The 16,099-nt window shown below is 49.1% G+C and overlaps 1 protein-coding gene across 1 annotated transcript; it reads right to left on the reverse strand.

The window, feature by feature from the left end:
- Nucleotides 1–652: 652 nt before the first annotated feature.
- Nucleotides 653–13,797, reverse strand: LOC309395754 (uncharacterized protein; the record flags this gene model as incomplete). Its single annotated transcript, XM_081960288.1, has 4 exons — nt 653–1,759; nt 2,364–2,472; nt 3,723–3,980; nt 13,765–13,797. 4 exons carry the CDS (start codon nt 13,795–13,797, stop codon nt 1,629–1,631), a joined length of 531 nt encoding a protein of 176 aa, XP_081816414.1. The 3' UTR covers nt 653–1,628.
- Between the last annotated feature and the right edge of the window lie 2,302 nt (nt 13,798–16,099).

Raw genomic sequence — 16,099 nt, forward strand, 5'->3', positions numbered from 1 at the left:
TGCCCATTTTATGACCTTTCTTGCCACAGTTGTTAAGTGAATCACTGCAGTGGCTTAGTTAGCGACATGGGCATTAAGTGAATCTGGCTTCCCCATTGACTTTGCTTGTGAGGAGGTCACACAAGGGGATCACGTGACCCCAGGACACTATGACCGTCATAAATATGAACCAATTGCTAAGCGTCCGAATTTTGATCATGTGACCACGGGGATGTTGCAACGGTCATAGTGTGAGAAGTGGTCATAAGTCACTTTTTTCAGTGCCTTTGTAACTTCAAACGGTCACTAAATGAACCGTTGTACGTCAAGGGCTCCCTGTGATTTGTTGCCCCCTGAGCCAGGCCTTCTGAGTCCCAGAATTCCCCAGCCTGTCACAAATGATAGAGTTGCATGGGGCCAGAAGGACCCTTTTCTCCAGGGTTTCTCAGCCTGGGCAAGTTTGAAGAGAGATGGACCACAAGTCCCAGAATTCCCTAGCCAGGTTTCCTCCCCAGTGGGGGGAGAACAATCCATTTCCCCAGATGTGTGTGTGTGTGTGTGTGTGTGAGAGAGAGAGAGAGAGAGAGAGAGAGAGAGAGAGGAGGGAACTGATGGTGCACCCCCTCCTCTAAAGCTACCCAGGGAGCCCTCCTTTTAAAAAAATACTCCTTGCTTTATTTTGTGGGGAAAGTAAAAAGTAGATGAAGAGACATGATCCGTTGAGGCAAATGGTTCTGCGGGGGGATGGGAGGAAGGGGAGATAGAGCCGCTGCAGGGGGGCCCCGGGGTCCCACTGTCCGAAGGCCTTCAGAGGGGGCCTTTGGGGTTGGGCCCACCGACTCTGCCACCGCGCAGGAGCCTCCCCGCCTTCTCTGTGGGGCAGCCCCTCAGCTCAGCCTCCCTTCTCCTGGGGCAAATCCATCTCCCGTCCCACCCCCCCTTCCGGCTTCAGAGGAAGCCCAGGCCTTGTCCAGCCTCCCCTGGGCCCAAACCGTTCAGCAGAGCCTCTCCTTTGGTGGTGGTGCAAGCCCGTCTCGGCCACGCAGCCACCGCACAGCAGCCCCCCCCCCCCCCCGATCCTCCTCATCTGCATCTTAGAGGGGGGGAGGACACACACAACACACACTTTGACCCTTTCCCCAGCTTCCCTGCCTCTGGAAGGCAAAGGAGGCAAAGCCGGGAGGGCAACACTGTCAGACCACCGCAGCCCCCCCTCCCCCCTGCCTGCGGGGAGATCCATACCAAAGCTAAACACCGAGGGGAGGGGGCAGTCTCAAGAACCTCAGCCCCTCCTGCCCATCGGCTTCGCCTCCATGACCCAACCGTGCTGTCACCTTCCTTGTGGGCAGCAAAAATCCCAATGGGGGAAACCGAAGGGGCCCAGATGCCACTCCCCCCGGAGGGAGCCTTTCCCAAGGAAAGGGAGGGGCCCCGCCCCCTCCGTCCCGGAGGCTAAATGCCCCCCTCCCCAGTGGGCAGTGGCTTCCAACGTCCTTTGGAGAGCAGCAAGTGGGGGGGGGGCTGGGAGAGTCATTTCCTGGGGGGCTCCTTCTTCCCCAAACTCCCCTCCTTCCCAAAGCGGCAGCATTGCCCCCCTTCTCCCCCATGAAGAGGTTCCTCCACCAGCTGGCCGGTCAGTCCCTGGCTGGCTAGAAGCGCTTGTCCTCCAGCTGGGAGCTGACCACCAGCTCCTTGTTGCCAAAGTCCCACCAGGCGGTCATGTGGAAGGCCATGTTGGACAGGACCACCAGGTACTCCAGGAAGGCGAAAACCGTGTACACTGCAAGAGGAAGCAGAGGCAGAACAGGGCATCTTAAGGCTGGAAGGGGCCTCAGAGGTCTTCTAGTCTGGCCCTGGCTGGCCTGGGGATCCTGGGAAAGCTGCCAAACCCACCATGCCCAGGACGTCCTGGTCCACATCGGGAAGACCACCACTTGCGTTCAACATCCGCACCTCCTCCCTTCTGGCAGCCAAGAGAGTTCCTGGCCATGCGCAAAAAACCTCCCCGCGGGGCTTCCAGGGGCCTAAAGCTGAGTTTCTGAGCCTGGGCTTTTCACTCCATAAAACCTGTGGGCCCCCAAGGAGGGTCTCTGGGCCCCCAAAAGGTCTCCTGGCTTTAATCACTCTCACTCCGTGAAAGGATGGATGCCTCCAAAATGGCCTCCGTCCCGATTTAACGGCCTAATAACGAAAGGCCGATAGGACTATGTGGCCTGTTGGATTGTTTTGACGTCTTGGGAGGCCCCTGGAGCGGAATTCCTCTTCTTCGCCTGACACCCCCCCACCCCCTCTAAAGGCTTCAGCCGTGGGAAGGGGAAGCAGAGAGCAAAGGGGGGGGTCTGAAGGAGGGGGGCCCAGGGGGTGGGGGGCAGGGGCTGCCTCACCTCCAGCCTCACAGTACAGGTTGTGGCGGAAGTAGCAGCAGACGGCCAGCAGGAAGGTCAGCAGGTTGAAGAGGAAGAGCCACCACTTCCACTTGTAGGACTTGCGCTCCTGCGGAGAGAGACCGGGATGACACCTCCAGCCCCCTCCTCTGCGCAACCCCCCCCCGTGCCCTCCCTCCGTTGCCAGCCCACCCTGGGGCATCCACACTGGCACAGTATCCAGGGTGTGTGTGTGTGTCTTCTCCTTTGCCAGCAGAAAGGAAAGCCGGGGGTTCATGGGGGTCTCTTTGGCTACCTCGATTGTGATTGGAACCCCTGGCCTTCCTCCTCCACATCTGGCCATGCTGAAACTGTCAGCGCTGAAACCCCGAATGTTTACAAGAAGCCAACTGGGAACTGCCCACCGGCAAGGAGTTTGCGACTGACGACCACAGTCGAGCCCAACGTTAAGTGAGACATTTGTTAAGTGAGCTTTGCCCCTTTTGCCTTAGTTCCGGGGGGGTTGGGGGGTTGCTCCTGGTTCGGCCTGGATCGGTGGCGGGCAGGGGGGTCCGCCCCCCCGGCCAGACACTTCTGCATGCGTGGGTGGGAGCACACCCGAACTGGTAGCAAAAAAATTAGCAACCCACCACTGCTCAATTGTTAAGTGAATCACTGCAGTCAATAAGTGAGTAGCCCGGTCGTTAAGTGAATCTGGCTTCCCCACAGACTTTGCTCGCCAGGAGGCCACAAAAAGGGGATCACGTGACCATCGTTGGTGTCTGCCAGTCGCCAAGCCCCCGGGTTTGGATCACGCGACTGCGGGGATGCTACAACGGTCGTAAGTGTGAAACGTGGTCCTAAGTCACTTTTATTTAGTGCCATTGTAACTCTGAACGGTCCCTCAATGAAGACCCTCTGCTTCTTTGCAGAATGCGTGGGAGGCTTCAGGGGGAGCAGGCCGTGGCTGAGGCCAGAGAAGGCCCAGAGAATGAGGACTGGGAGCTCCTCCTCCCTCCTGGTCATTCCAGGTAGATTTCCAGAAACTCACCCCCCAGGCCTCCCCCTCCCAACTGCAACTGCCCCGTGGCTCCCCTGGCCCCTCGGTGGAAAACTGCTGAACTGCCCCCCCCTCCCTCCCTGAATGGTATAGGGGAGAAGCAGCCGGGCGTTCCAGAAGAAGAGCAGCTTTTGTCCAGCTGCTGGTCAGCTCTGCAGGCGCCTCTGGCAGGAGCCCTCAATGCAGGGCTAGAAGGGTCTTTGGCCTCCCGCAGCTGCCCTGCAACCTCAGCGCCTGGGCCAAAGCCTTGCCTCCACTCCCCGGCTGGAAGGGACCTCGGCAGGAGACCTTCTAGAGTCCCCGTGAAGCAGCTGCCCTGCCTTTTCTCCAAAGCCTCCAGTGATGCAGAGGACCTGCGACTTCTGGGGGCAACTTCTCTTCCACTGCTTAATCGTTCTCGCTGTCAGGAAATTCCTCCTCAGTTCCAGGTTGCTTCCCTCCTCGGTTCCTTTCCATCCGTTGCCTCTCGTCCGGCCCTCGGGGGCTGTGGAGAACAGGATGACCCCCTCCCCTCTTTGGCAGCCCCTCAGATATTGGAAGATGCGATCACTCCACCCCCACCCCCCGTAATGGTGAACCTATGCGCGCGTGCCAGAGGTGGCACAAGATCCCTCCCTGGGGGTACGCGTGCCATCGACAGCTGCTCTTCTGGGTTGGCCATAAACAGCCCCAAAAGAGGCATGCACAGGCCAGCCAGCTGCTCTTGGGGTTTCGGGGTGCTCTAGCACGCACAAAGACCAGCTGGCCCGTGTACATGCACATGCCGGAAACCCCAGGACCAGCTGGCTGGCGTGCGCATGCCTCTTTTGGGCTGTTTATGGCTGCTTTGGAGGCCGAAACCGGAAGATCGGCTGGCATGTGCACCGGCCAGCTGCTCTTTGGGTTTCTGGTGCTGCAGGGAATGCGCACGTGCGCACGATCCGCTTTGGGCCCTTGGTGCCGAAAACGTTGACCATCCCTGCCCTCCTCCTCCTCCTCCTTTTCCTCCTTCAAGTGGACCTTCCCAATTCCTGCAACCGTCCTTCCTAGGTTTCAGCCTCCGTTGGCCTCGTCCTCTTTGTGGCTCTAAACCCCCTTCACGGCCAAGCGCAACTCCGGCCCTGCTGCAGCCGGAGCCAATCCCGAAGAGCTGCGGCTGCAGAAGCAGACCCTCGGATTCTCTCCCTGGCTCGGCTCTCTTGAGGCAGACAAGTGCAACTAGGGTGGTTTTGCACAGGGCTTTATTTAGAGCAGACAGGGGGGCGGGGGGAGGGGTTGGGGAGGCACCCCCCGTGACCCTGAGAAGCAGCCACTGGTAGCATCACAGGCACCGGCTACAAATAGCCCATGCGGCGGCGGTTTCAGTTTGAGAAACTTTGCAGAAGGAACTGCGCTCTGGAGGGGGCTGAGAAAGTCCCCCGTGCATCATCTCTCTTTAGCAACCTCTGCAAACCCCCCCCCCCCCCCGTCTCCCTCGGATGCCAGGAGGCATCTTTCCCCCTTTGGGAATTTCCTCAAGCAAAACACCCACTTGGTTGAGAAGAGCAAACACGGCGGGCAAAAGCCGGGCAAAAGCGTGAGAGTGCAGACCACCTGACCCCAAAGGCCCCAAGCGGCCTGGCAGGAAAGGAGAGGCCTCTGCCGGCACCTCTTTGGCTCAGGAGGGGGCCTTGTCTGTTCAGGGGTCTTCAGCAGGTGGTCTCAGCTGCAGCAGCCGAGGGGGAAGGGGGCCTGCAAACTGAGACAGATTCACACATGCAAAGAGAGCCATCCCTCCCCAGGGGGCCTCCCGAAGTAAGGCCTCCTGGTTACTAGCTGTATCTACTACCCATAGTCCTCAATTTATGACAATTGAGCCCAAAACCTATGTCGCTAAGTAAGAGACTTGTTGAGTTATGCCCGATTTTACGGCCTTTCCTGCCCTAGTTATTAAGTGAATCACTTCCGCTCTTAAGTTAGTAACACGGTCGTTAAGTGATTCTAGGCTTCCCCTGGGACTTTGCTCGTCAGGAGGTCGCAAAAGGGGATCGCGCGACCCCGAATCGTCATAAATACGAGCCGGTTGCCAAGCATCCAGAGTTTGATTAGAAGACCACGGGGATGACGGAACAGTCATAAGTGAAAAACCGTCACAAGCCCCTTTTTTTTGCAGTGCCATTGCAACTTCAGACAGTCACTAAACGAACAGCTGTAAGTTGAGGACTGCTTGATGTGGACTGGGGGTGAATTTCCGAAGGAACCCCCCCCCCATTTTCTTTTCCTCCCCATCCCCCACCCCCAAGTCTCCCTGGGGCTTCTTGGGCTGGGCACGGACCCACAGGATCAGGCCCCGGGCTTTGGAGGAGGGGGGAAGGGGGGGGCTGGGTGCAGCTCAGGCTCAACTGAGGACCACAAACAAGCTGCGATGTGAAAGTTCACACAGGAAGTGGCAGAGGGGAAGGGTAACCGCTGCACTTGTGCCGGCTGTGTGCAAATCCTCCTCAATGGGGGTAGAGGGCGCCCCCCCCCTCCCTCCCTCCCTAGGGCTGGTCTACCGGAGGGGAGGACTCCAGGCCCACAGAGCTTTCTTCCAGTACCTGAGGGGCTGCCCCACAGAAGAGGGGATTGTGCCTTGTTCTCCAAAGCCCCTGAAGGCAGGAAGAGAAGAAGCAACCTGGAACTAAGGAGAAACTTCCTGACAGGGAGGACAATTTAATCCGTAGGACAGAACTTCTGCCTCCAGAGGTTGAGGGGGCTTGATCCTCCATCACTGGACAGCCCCCTATCTGAAACGGTCTAGGGCCTCCTGCTTGAGCAAGGGCGTTGCAGGCAGAAGGAGATCCTCACTTCATAGAATGCTAGGGCCAGGAGGGGCCTTTGGAGGTCTTCTAGTCTAACCCCCTGCCCAAGGCAGGAGCCCTTATGCCATCCTGAGCGAATGGTTGCCCGATGGTTCTGCCTGAAAGGGGGAGAGTGATAACAACAGAGTCCCCGGGATGCCTCCCTGACTCCGAGGGGAACCGAGCCAGCCTTCTGTTACGCAGACACTTTCCATCAGCCGGGTTTCCTGGCCTACCTCGAAGGGCTGGCAGCAGCAGTTAACTAGCTGGATATTTCTGGGATTAAACCCTGTCAGGTGGAGCAGCCTCCTGTTCCAGAGCCACACTTATTAGGAGGAGACGGGTGGGGGTCTTGGGCCTCCCGCAGAGAGGCTGGGCTGGCTGTGGGGAAGGGGTGGGGGGAAGGGGGGAAGCCCAACATTCTTGTCCAGAAGAGAGGGAAGGAGGGGGAAAGAGATGGGGAGGGATAGGAAGAGGAGGAGAGAGGTTAGGAAGGGGAAGAGGTAGAGAGGAATAGGGGAGGGGAAAGGGAAGAAGGAAAGGGAAAGGAGAGGAAGGGAAGAAAGTGAGAGAAGGGAGGGAGGGAGGGAGGGAGGGAGAAAAGGAAAGCGAAGTAGGGTGGAGGTAAGACAAAACAGGTGTATGGGATGGTAAGCAAAGCAATCCCGATCATATATTTTAATTTTTTATATGGAAAAATGAATGTTTAAAGTGTTAAAAGGTGATAAGAATAATAGCTGTAGGTTATTTAACCTGTCGAACAACGTATTACCAGATCCACGACTAGACAAATGTTAGAATCTCATAAGCGCGTCGACCCTCAAATACAATGTGCTAAGAAAGAAGCTAAGAAGCAAACCGGAGCCATGGGAGGAGCAGGGCTGGAGATTGGTTTTGTGGAGAGAGATCTTCAGCAAATGCTTTCAGCGCTTCAGACCAGATCTAAAGATGCTTAAGCTATTATCTTGGAACGTGAATGGAATGAACTCTCCACAAAAAAGGAAAAAAATATTTTATTATTTGAAGCAATTTAATAATGATGTTGTTTGCCTTCAAGAGACTCATATTAGGCTGCAAGACCAGAAGTACTTAGTGAATTCAAAACTGGGAACATTTTATGCTGCCTCTGATTTGGTAAAGAAAAATGGTGTGGTGATATATATAAATAAAAGATTTTCAACTAAAGTTATAGAGGCAGATGACGCTGGTAGATATATAGCAATTCAATTTGATACAGACTTCGGTTCCATTTTGGTGCTAGGAATATATGCTCCTAACCAATGCCAAGAAAGTTTTTATAAGATGCTCCATTTAAAAATTTTAGACTGGAACTTTAAGAGTATTCTAATAATGGGAGACTGGAATGGAGTGATTTCTCCAAAGATAGACAAGAGTACAAAGACGAAATTCACTACCAAATTACCAAAGGCTTTTTTTGATTTACAAGACGATTTGAAATTAAAAGATGTTTGGAGGACACAACATCTAAATGAGATGGATTTTTCTTTCTACTCAGATAGACATAAATCCTTTTCAAGGATTGATTTCTTTTTGTTAACACCGGATCTACTTCCTAAAGCCAAGAAATCCAAGATTTTCGCCAGGTCACTTAGCGATCATAGTCCGGTGTGGTTACAAATTGAATTAGGGATGAGGCCAAGAAGGTCTTGGAGAGTAAATGAAAATTTATTTAGATATGAAAAAAATGTTGATGAACTTAAAAAACACATGAAGGAATTTTTCAGTTTTAATATGAATAAGGGCACTCCCATTGAAATAGTTTGGGATGCAAGTAAAGCTTATATGCGTGGGGTCCTGATACATATGAACTTTAAACACAAACAAATTAGACAGAAAAGGAGAATGGAATTGGAAGATGAAATAAAACGTAAAGAACAGCTGCTTATAATAAACCCGAATGACCAGGCGCTCCAGATGGCGCTAAAGCTGTTGAAAGATCAATTTCAGATGCTTATAGCAGAACAAACAGCAACCAATTTGCAATTTGCTAAACATAACACCTTTGCCAACGCTAATAAACCTGGTAGATGGTTAGCATATACTTTGAGAAGGAATATGAATGATAGAATTATTGATAAAATTGAGTTTCGAGGGAAGATGGTATATCAACAAGAGTTGATTAAAAAATCATTTGTGGACTATTATACTAAGCTATATGTACAGGATAATATACAGAACAAGTTAATAGATGATTTTTTGGAAGGAAAAAGGGTTGCAAAAATTTCTGTGCTTCAAAAGGCAAATTTGGAACGTCTTATAACCGCTGATGAGATCACTTTAGTTATAAATCAACTTAAATTAGCTAAGGCTCCAGGGACTGATGGTTTGACTGCAATGTATTATAAAACTTTACAACTGGAAATGATTGAATATCTTACACAACTATTTTGTAATATACAACAAGGAGGTAAAATACCTCTCTCATGGAAAGCGGCTTTTATCTCATTGATACCTAAAGATAAAGAGGGCCCTAAGAAACCAGAGGATTACAGGCCGATATCTCTTCTGAACACAGATTATAAAATATTTGCTAAAGTATTAGCCAACAGATTGATGCCGGTTATTCAAGAGATTATTCATCATGATCAAGCAGGATTTATTGAAGGCAGACATATGAAGGAGAATGTAAGGCAACTCATAGATTTAATTGACTATCTTGATAAGAATAAGCAGATCTCTGCAGTGCTGGTTTTCTTGGATGCAGAGAAGGCCTTCGATCGAGTGAATTGGAACTTTCTAACCAAGACTTTGGAAAAGATGGATATGGGACCACGATTGCGGCAGGCGATTGGAGCAATTTATCAGCAACAAAATGCACAACTTATTATTAATGGAAATTTGTCAACAACTTTCGAGATACAAAAAGGCACAAGACAAGGTTGCCCATTATCCCCATTGTTATTTATTTTAACTTTGGAAGTCTTGTTGAACGCAATTCGCGACTCAAAATCCTTAGATGGCATAGCTATCAGGCAAAAGGAATACAGAACTAGAGCATTCGCCGATGATCTGGTTGTTACCCTTTCACATCCTTTGAAATCAATAATCCAGATGAAAAATATCATAATAGAATTTGGCATGGTGTCTGGGTTTAGACTAAATCAAAACAAAACGAAAATGATGGTTAAAAACATGACAGAGACTCAAAGAAAGAGACTTGTAAGTTTAGCAGGTTTTGAAATAGTTTCTAAAGTTAAATATTTAGGAATACAAATTTCAGAATCAAACACAAAACTTTTCTCAAATAACTATGAAGTGTTGTGGCAAAAGATACAGAAAGATCTTGAAGCGTGGAAAAAGTTACAATTGTCTTTGCTTGGAAGGATCTCAGCAATTAAAATGAACATTCTACCTAGATTTATCTTTCTATTCCAGATGATTCCGGTGCTCAAGTCAGATAAAACCTTGTTAAATTGGCAAACAACACAATACCTCAAAATACACTGATCAACGTCTAACAAAACAGAGAGCTAACAGCCATTCTGGCTCCCTCTTATGGCTGCTTGAGGTAACAAACCAATTACATCTCTCTAACATTTAAAGTAAAAGTAAAGTAATCATAGCTTATATACATTGCCAAGCCAAGCCTAGGGTTACATCCCTAACACCCGGGAAACAGCAAAAGACCAGTTTGCAGTTCCTCTGCCAATGAAAACGGAGCTCGGGAGGGCTGCTCCGTTTTCGGCTGCGATAGCCTCCTGCAGCCCTCTGCCAGTGAAAATGCATGGCTTTCCCAAACTCTGTTTCCACAGGCAGAGCGCTGGTTCCACCACAGATGCCCCTGATATGAGTGACGTCGAGCTGGCCACGCCCAACCTGGCCACGCCTCCCAGCCCCCGCCCCCACCTCAAGGTCAAACACAACCCTGATGCGGCCCTCAATGAAATTGAGTCTGACACACCTGCGTTAGAACATTAAACACTCCTAGAAAGCTGCAGCCGAGCACTAATTTTTAAAGTTTGTCTCTTACAGACGACAAAGGAAAGCAGCTGTAGCCCAAAGTATCCTGGGTTGGGGGAGGCAGAGGGAATGGTAGGTAGCATCTTCAGAGCAGCTGCTTTGAAACGGATCCAAAACATGTCACCAGAATTCTAAATATGATCTGCAGCCCATATTTTAATTTGTTCTGTAGTTGTTGGGTTTTGTTTTTTTTTTGATGCCGTCAAGTCAGTCCTAACTCCTGGCGACTGCCTGGACATGTCTGTACGCTTTTTTTTTGGAAGTGACTCGCCCTTGTCTTCACCCTAGGACTGAGACAGAGGTCACCTAGGTGGTTTTGGGCACAAGCCAGGAATTGAAACGGTTGGAAGAAATGTCCTTCTGGGTTCAGTTCCAAGTGAGGAAAAAGACCCTGGAAACATGGAAGCTGCTTGGAAAGATGGTTTAATGGTGGACAGGATCACAGGGCTTGAGCTCCTGAGAAGAAAAGGGGGATCAAATGCTTCCAGATGTTGGGTGAAGAAGAGAAAAGAGAGAGAGATGCTGAAAGTCCCTGGTTTTATGCCCTCTCTGACCTTTGATCTTGAGCTTGCATTCTAATTGGTTGTCAGACTCCCATGGGGCCATGCAGGGGCAACTCTCTAGGCTGTGCTTTGAGTCCAAGTTTGGTTGAGCATTGCTTCTTCCCAGGTGTGGTGAGATGGGTAAAGGGCTAATACTATCATGCCTTAACCCCATCACTCTGGAGCTGAAGGGGGATACCTTTGTTATGTAGAGTAGTCTGGCTCAGGCCTTTTAATGGCCTATTGACAAAGGTGGGGGCTATTAAGAGTGAGTCTGTTTCCTGCCTCAAAACATGTTTCTCCATTTCTTATTCAAGGAAATATAATATTCTGCCTTTTCAATATTTCCCAAGACATTTCATTTTTTCTAGGGGAGGGATGGGTGCAAACCTCCAACGGCATCTTGCTTTCGATCTTGGTCACTTTCATGACTGTATCAAACTTGTTCTACCACCTTTCTGGCTTTGTGGACTGGCGGGGGCGGAGGCGGGCAGAGGGGCTGATTTCGCGTGAGTATCCAGTAAGTGCATTGCGAGCGCACAGCTCCATTTGTGCAAACAGTGGGCATGCGCCCCCGTCGCTACCACAAATGGAGCATGCTCACCCACTGCTTGTGCAAGTGGGGATGGAATGCATACAGGCATGTGCTCTCCCACTGCTTCCGTGGCCCAGTTCTGAAGAGCTCGCAGCCCAATAGTGGACTGTAGCCCGTGGGTTGGGGATCCCTCTTCTACAGTACGGCTGATGTGGTCTAGACGTGTCCACACCAGGGGTGTCAAACCCACTCCCATTGAAGGCTGTAGGGTGACGGAGCACAATGTTTTCTGCCTTTGCGGAGGTGGGGTGGGGGTGGCCTGCAGGGGTCATATCCAGCCCTCAGGCTGCCAGTTTGACAGGCCTGGTCTATACCAATGATTTTCAATTATAGCCACTTTAAGACCAGTAGATTTCAACTCCCAGAATTCCCCAACCAGCTATTCTGCTTTAGCAGAAAACCCCCTCTTTATTTATCTCGGGTGAATTAATGGTATTCACCCACCGAAAAGTCCAGGAAATAGTCCTTCAAGGAGTTAACTGCAGTAAGAGACCTTATCAGTTCCTTGTGATAATTGCCAGGCCAAAACAAAAGGCTGCAAATTAAGTCCCGGCAAGCAATCTCTGAGGCATGGAACACGATGAGCCAAATCATCAGAAATCCAAACTGTTGTCTCCTATGACCACCACTCCCTTTTCCTTCTATTTATTCCCCAGCCAGGGAGGGGCTATTTGTCAGGGGGAAAAAAATGCCCTGGGAAATCTGAGATCAATGGACCGTGGCTGATTCCCTTCCGCATATCTTTTGAGATATTGAGAAAAAATAAGTCTTTTAAAATATTCTAATTAATAAACAAACTTTAATAATAAAATAATAAAAGTAAATGAAACAGAAATAACTAATTGTTACATTTTGATAATGAAAGCTCCGTCAGCCAAAGTTGGCTGCCGAACAAAGAAGAGAGGAATTTTGGAATGTGTAACGCGTGCGCAATAAATCACTTTCAGATAACATTTTGTTTTATGACCTGCGCAATAAAGCTTTCTTAGTTTAACTCTTGAGTGTCAATTTAGGCAGTTCAGGCTTAGCAAACTTTTTAACATCGTGACACTATTCAGCATCCACGTGTGCCTTGCTTCCCGAGTCGACTCCTTGTCCTCCATTGTTCTCCTCTCCTAACAGCTCTGAGTATACGCGCATCTGGAACAGGCCCCAGATGTTCTTCCTCCCCACTTATCTCAAGCCTCCAAAGGCAGCTTCCTTTCTGGTGGCTGGGAAATTTTGGACGGCTCTGGCTCTATCTCTGCGTCCGACGCAGAGCATCCCCAGACTCCAGAAGTGGCCCAAGTTCCTCCCCAACCTCCTCATCGTTTGAGTCTGCTGCCAGCTCCGCCAAAATCTTGAACTGGCAAAGGTTGGTCAGGAAATACAGGAACAATATTTCTGCGCTGCTCCACTAGTCCAACAGAGTTAGGAGGTTTTGAGCAACCAGGTGGATTCGTTTGGGTCAATCCAAATCAAAACCTTCCTTTTCTCCCTCCGCCTCCTTTTCCCGAGATGAAAAGGACTTCTTATCTCCCTGCTAACAGGATCTGTATCTCTACAGCAGCTGAACAAGCCAGGAATGCTGATTTGATGCTGCCAGATCAAACATCCTGGGGCCACTTATTTGAAGAACCATTCCAAAGGACCGTCTGCTCCTGTGCTCAGGGCTCAGACTGTCTTCTTCGGGAGCCAAAGAGCACACGTACAACACCTCCCCATGGCAGTGACAGACGCCGAGCTTATCTTGAATTGCCCCGTGCGCCGTACCAAGGAGAACACCCACACAAAAGAAGAGTTTGGGCCTTTTCTAAAGGATCCGGGCCCACCTTCTGGTTTTGCCATCAGTCACTGTTCAAATCCTAGCATCTCTGCCGTCAAGCGTCTTGCTAGGCCGGTCTTAAGTGACATGTTAGTCACAGAGGGACATGTGTCGGCGCTTCTTCGCCGTTTCCCTGAGACAAAGGGCTTTTTTGTTCCACTACTCCATCCTTGCCAAATTCTGCACATTTATGAGGAAACTGCCGTTCTCCTGTGGAAAGCCGGGGCAGGCAGTCGGCAATCGCACCCATTCTGGGTTCCCAGGCATTTTTTCTATAATCGTTTTTTTCTCCTTCTTCTTTTTAACAGAAAGGAGCCTATTCATCTGGCAACTTCAAGTCAAGCACCGTGACCTGGTGCTTCTTAAAAAAAAAAAGTTGAATGACAAGGGTTGCCATTCTCAGAACAGGTTGCAGAATGGAAATGCTCCCGGCAAGCTCAAAACCTCGAAGTTTTGCAAACGGGAAGCAAATAAGTATTGCTGCGCCGATTATACGTCGGCTTAAAAAGGTTTTGCATCATGAATTCCAACAATAATGTATTCTTTTTTTAATTTTAAATTTTTTTTTAAAACACTTAAACACATCAACAAAAACATACACATAACTTACAAACAGCACTGGAACTGAGCGTTCCTTCTTACAGCAGATACCTCTCGGTGCATCTTTACAGTCATTGTTACTCCCCATTGTATACATTCTCATTTTGCATTTGTAGTCACCTCGTTTCTTACTCCTTTGCTTAGTTGTTTATGTTTAGTCATTTGTATCAGACTATCATATTACCTTTATTATATTGTATATATTTTTTCGTATGTTTGCATGTCTTAAATTATTTTTCCTATCCTCTTATCACTGCATCCTAATTCTTCTACTATACATTTTACAGTTCCCGGGTTCTTATTTCTGTCATCTAACCATTTGTACCGTTTCCCCCAAACTAAATAGTATTCTGATTCCTCCTTTCCTTGAATTTCCTTAGACAATTTATCCATCTCCACGCATTCTAAAACCTTCCTTATTACCTTGTCTTCGTTCGGTGCTGTATTGTTTTTTCCATTTTTGTGTGTATGTTATTCTGGCCGCTGGGATAATATGTAAGATTAGGTATAGTATTTCTTTCCTGAAATGCCCTGGCAAGCTCAAAACCTCAAAGTTTTGCAAACGGGAAGCAAGGAGGTATCGCTGTGCCGATTATGCATCGGCTTAAAAAGATTTTGCATAATGAATTTCCAACAATAATGTATTCTTAATTGGGCGAGTTTCAAGGGAGGGGAGATAATCAAGGACACAGAAGCCCGTAATGAAATCCTCGATTCCTATCTAATCCCCCCACTGTATTGCTAAGCCTGATTGCATATTTCCAAACACATTTTTATTTTTGGCGTCGTAGGAAGTAGAAATTCAGATATTTTTCTTTTGTTTTATGTGAAACTCAGGTTGTGTACCAAATCTGACCTCTGCTTTGTGCTTCTCCCTGTAGGATAGCCACAAACGTACACCTGCTTATTCTTAATTTAAGACTGTGGATTTCCCCAGGCATCAAACACAGCAATCTGTTCCTGCTGGGTTATGTATTTATTTATTAAAGATGTAAAGGCTACCCTCGGACATATGTGCTAGCCGTTCCTGACTCTAGGGGGCGGCGCTCATCTCCGTTTCAAAGCCGAAGAGCCAGCGCTGTCCGAAGGCGTCTCCATGGTCATGTGGCCGGCATGACTAAACGCCAAAGGCGCACGGAACGCTGTTCCCTTCCCACCAAAGGTGGTGCCTATTTTTCTACTTGCATTTTTACGTGCTTTCAAATTGCTAGGTTGGCAGAAGCTGGGACAAGTAACGGGAGCTCACTCCGTTACATGGCACTAGGGATTCAAACCGCTGAACTGCCGACTTTTCTGATTGACAAGCTCAGCATCTTAGCCACTGAGCCCCCACGTCCCTGTATTAAAGATGTTAAGTCACCGCAAAGCTGAAGCTCTCCAGGCTGTTTGTAGTAAGATAAACCTACACACATTTTGCCTTACAACATAGGCAACAAACTGCAAAATAAAAACACCACATAAGTTAGGCAGCTGGGAGGTGGGCATTCAGAAGCTTACACAGTAGGATGACTGCAGCCATGGGATTAAAAGCCGCTTGCTCCTTGGGAGGAAAGCTATGGCAAACCTAGACAGCATATTAAAAAGAGACATCACTTTGCTGACAAAGATCTGTATAGTCAAAGTTATGGTTTTCCCAGTAGTAATGTGTGTGTGTCAGGCCTGCAGCCATTTTTCCTGTTCGATCTTTGGCCCGCCATACTTTCTATTATTCTACTATGCATTTTCTATTGTGGGAAAATGGGAGGGGGGATTGTACGGAGTTGGATGACATGTAGCCATAACAACATTCTTTTCTAGAAAGCCAAGGTCGTCCTTTGTTTCTGCACCTTTGCACCTGACCGGAACTGGATGGGTGGAACTGCCAGCATGGCCCACCCGCGATTTCTGCTACCGGTTTGGGCAAACCGATCCGAACTGGCTGAATACTGTAAAATCTCCATTCCCTCCCCACTCCAGGGGAACGATACTGCAAAATCTCCATTCCCTCCCCACTATTCAAAATTTCCACTACCAGTTCGCCAGAACCGGTCAGAATTGGCTGAATACCCCCTCTGGTGGAGATCAAATTGAAGGAACTCGGCCTGACGTAACAAAGGTGTTCGGAGCCCTTAATTAAACCAGGGAAGGGCATGTTCCACCTCTCTTTGACCTTTTACGAAACCCTTGATTGGGGCAAACCAACGATCGATTGCTCTTTGGCAAGCTTTATTCAGAATCAGAGAAAGTGTGGCTGCCCCCCCCCCCACATGGGAACATCCCAACCGTAAGAAAAGTTGTCACCTTTTATTGAACTCCTTTTAATGACTCAAGCTTTTAAACAAGCTTTTGATTTACTCCCATAAAGACAGGGAATCTATCTTGAACCACGCTTTTCTCA

The sequence above is a fragment of the Natrix helvetica genome (genome assembly GCF_964273705.1).
Source record: "Natrix helvetica genome assembly, chromosome: 7".
Taxonomy (NCBI): Eukaryota; Metazoa; Chordata; class Lepidosauria; order Squamata; family Natricidae; genus Natrix; species Natrix helvetica.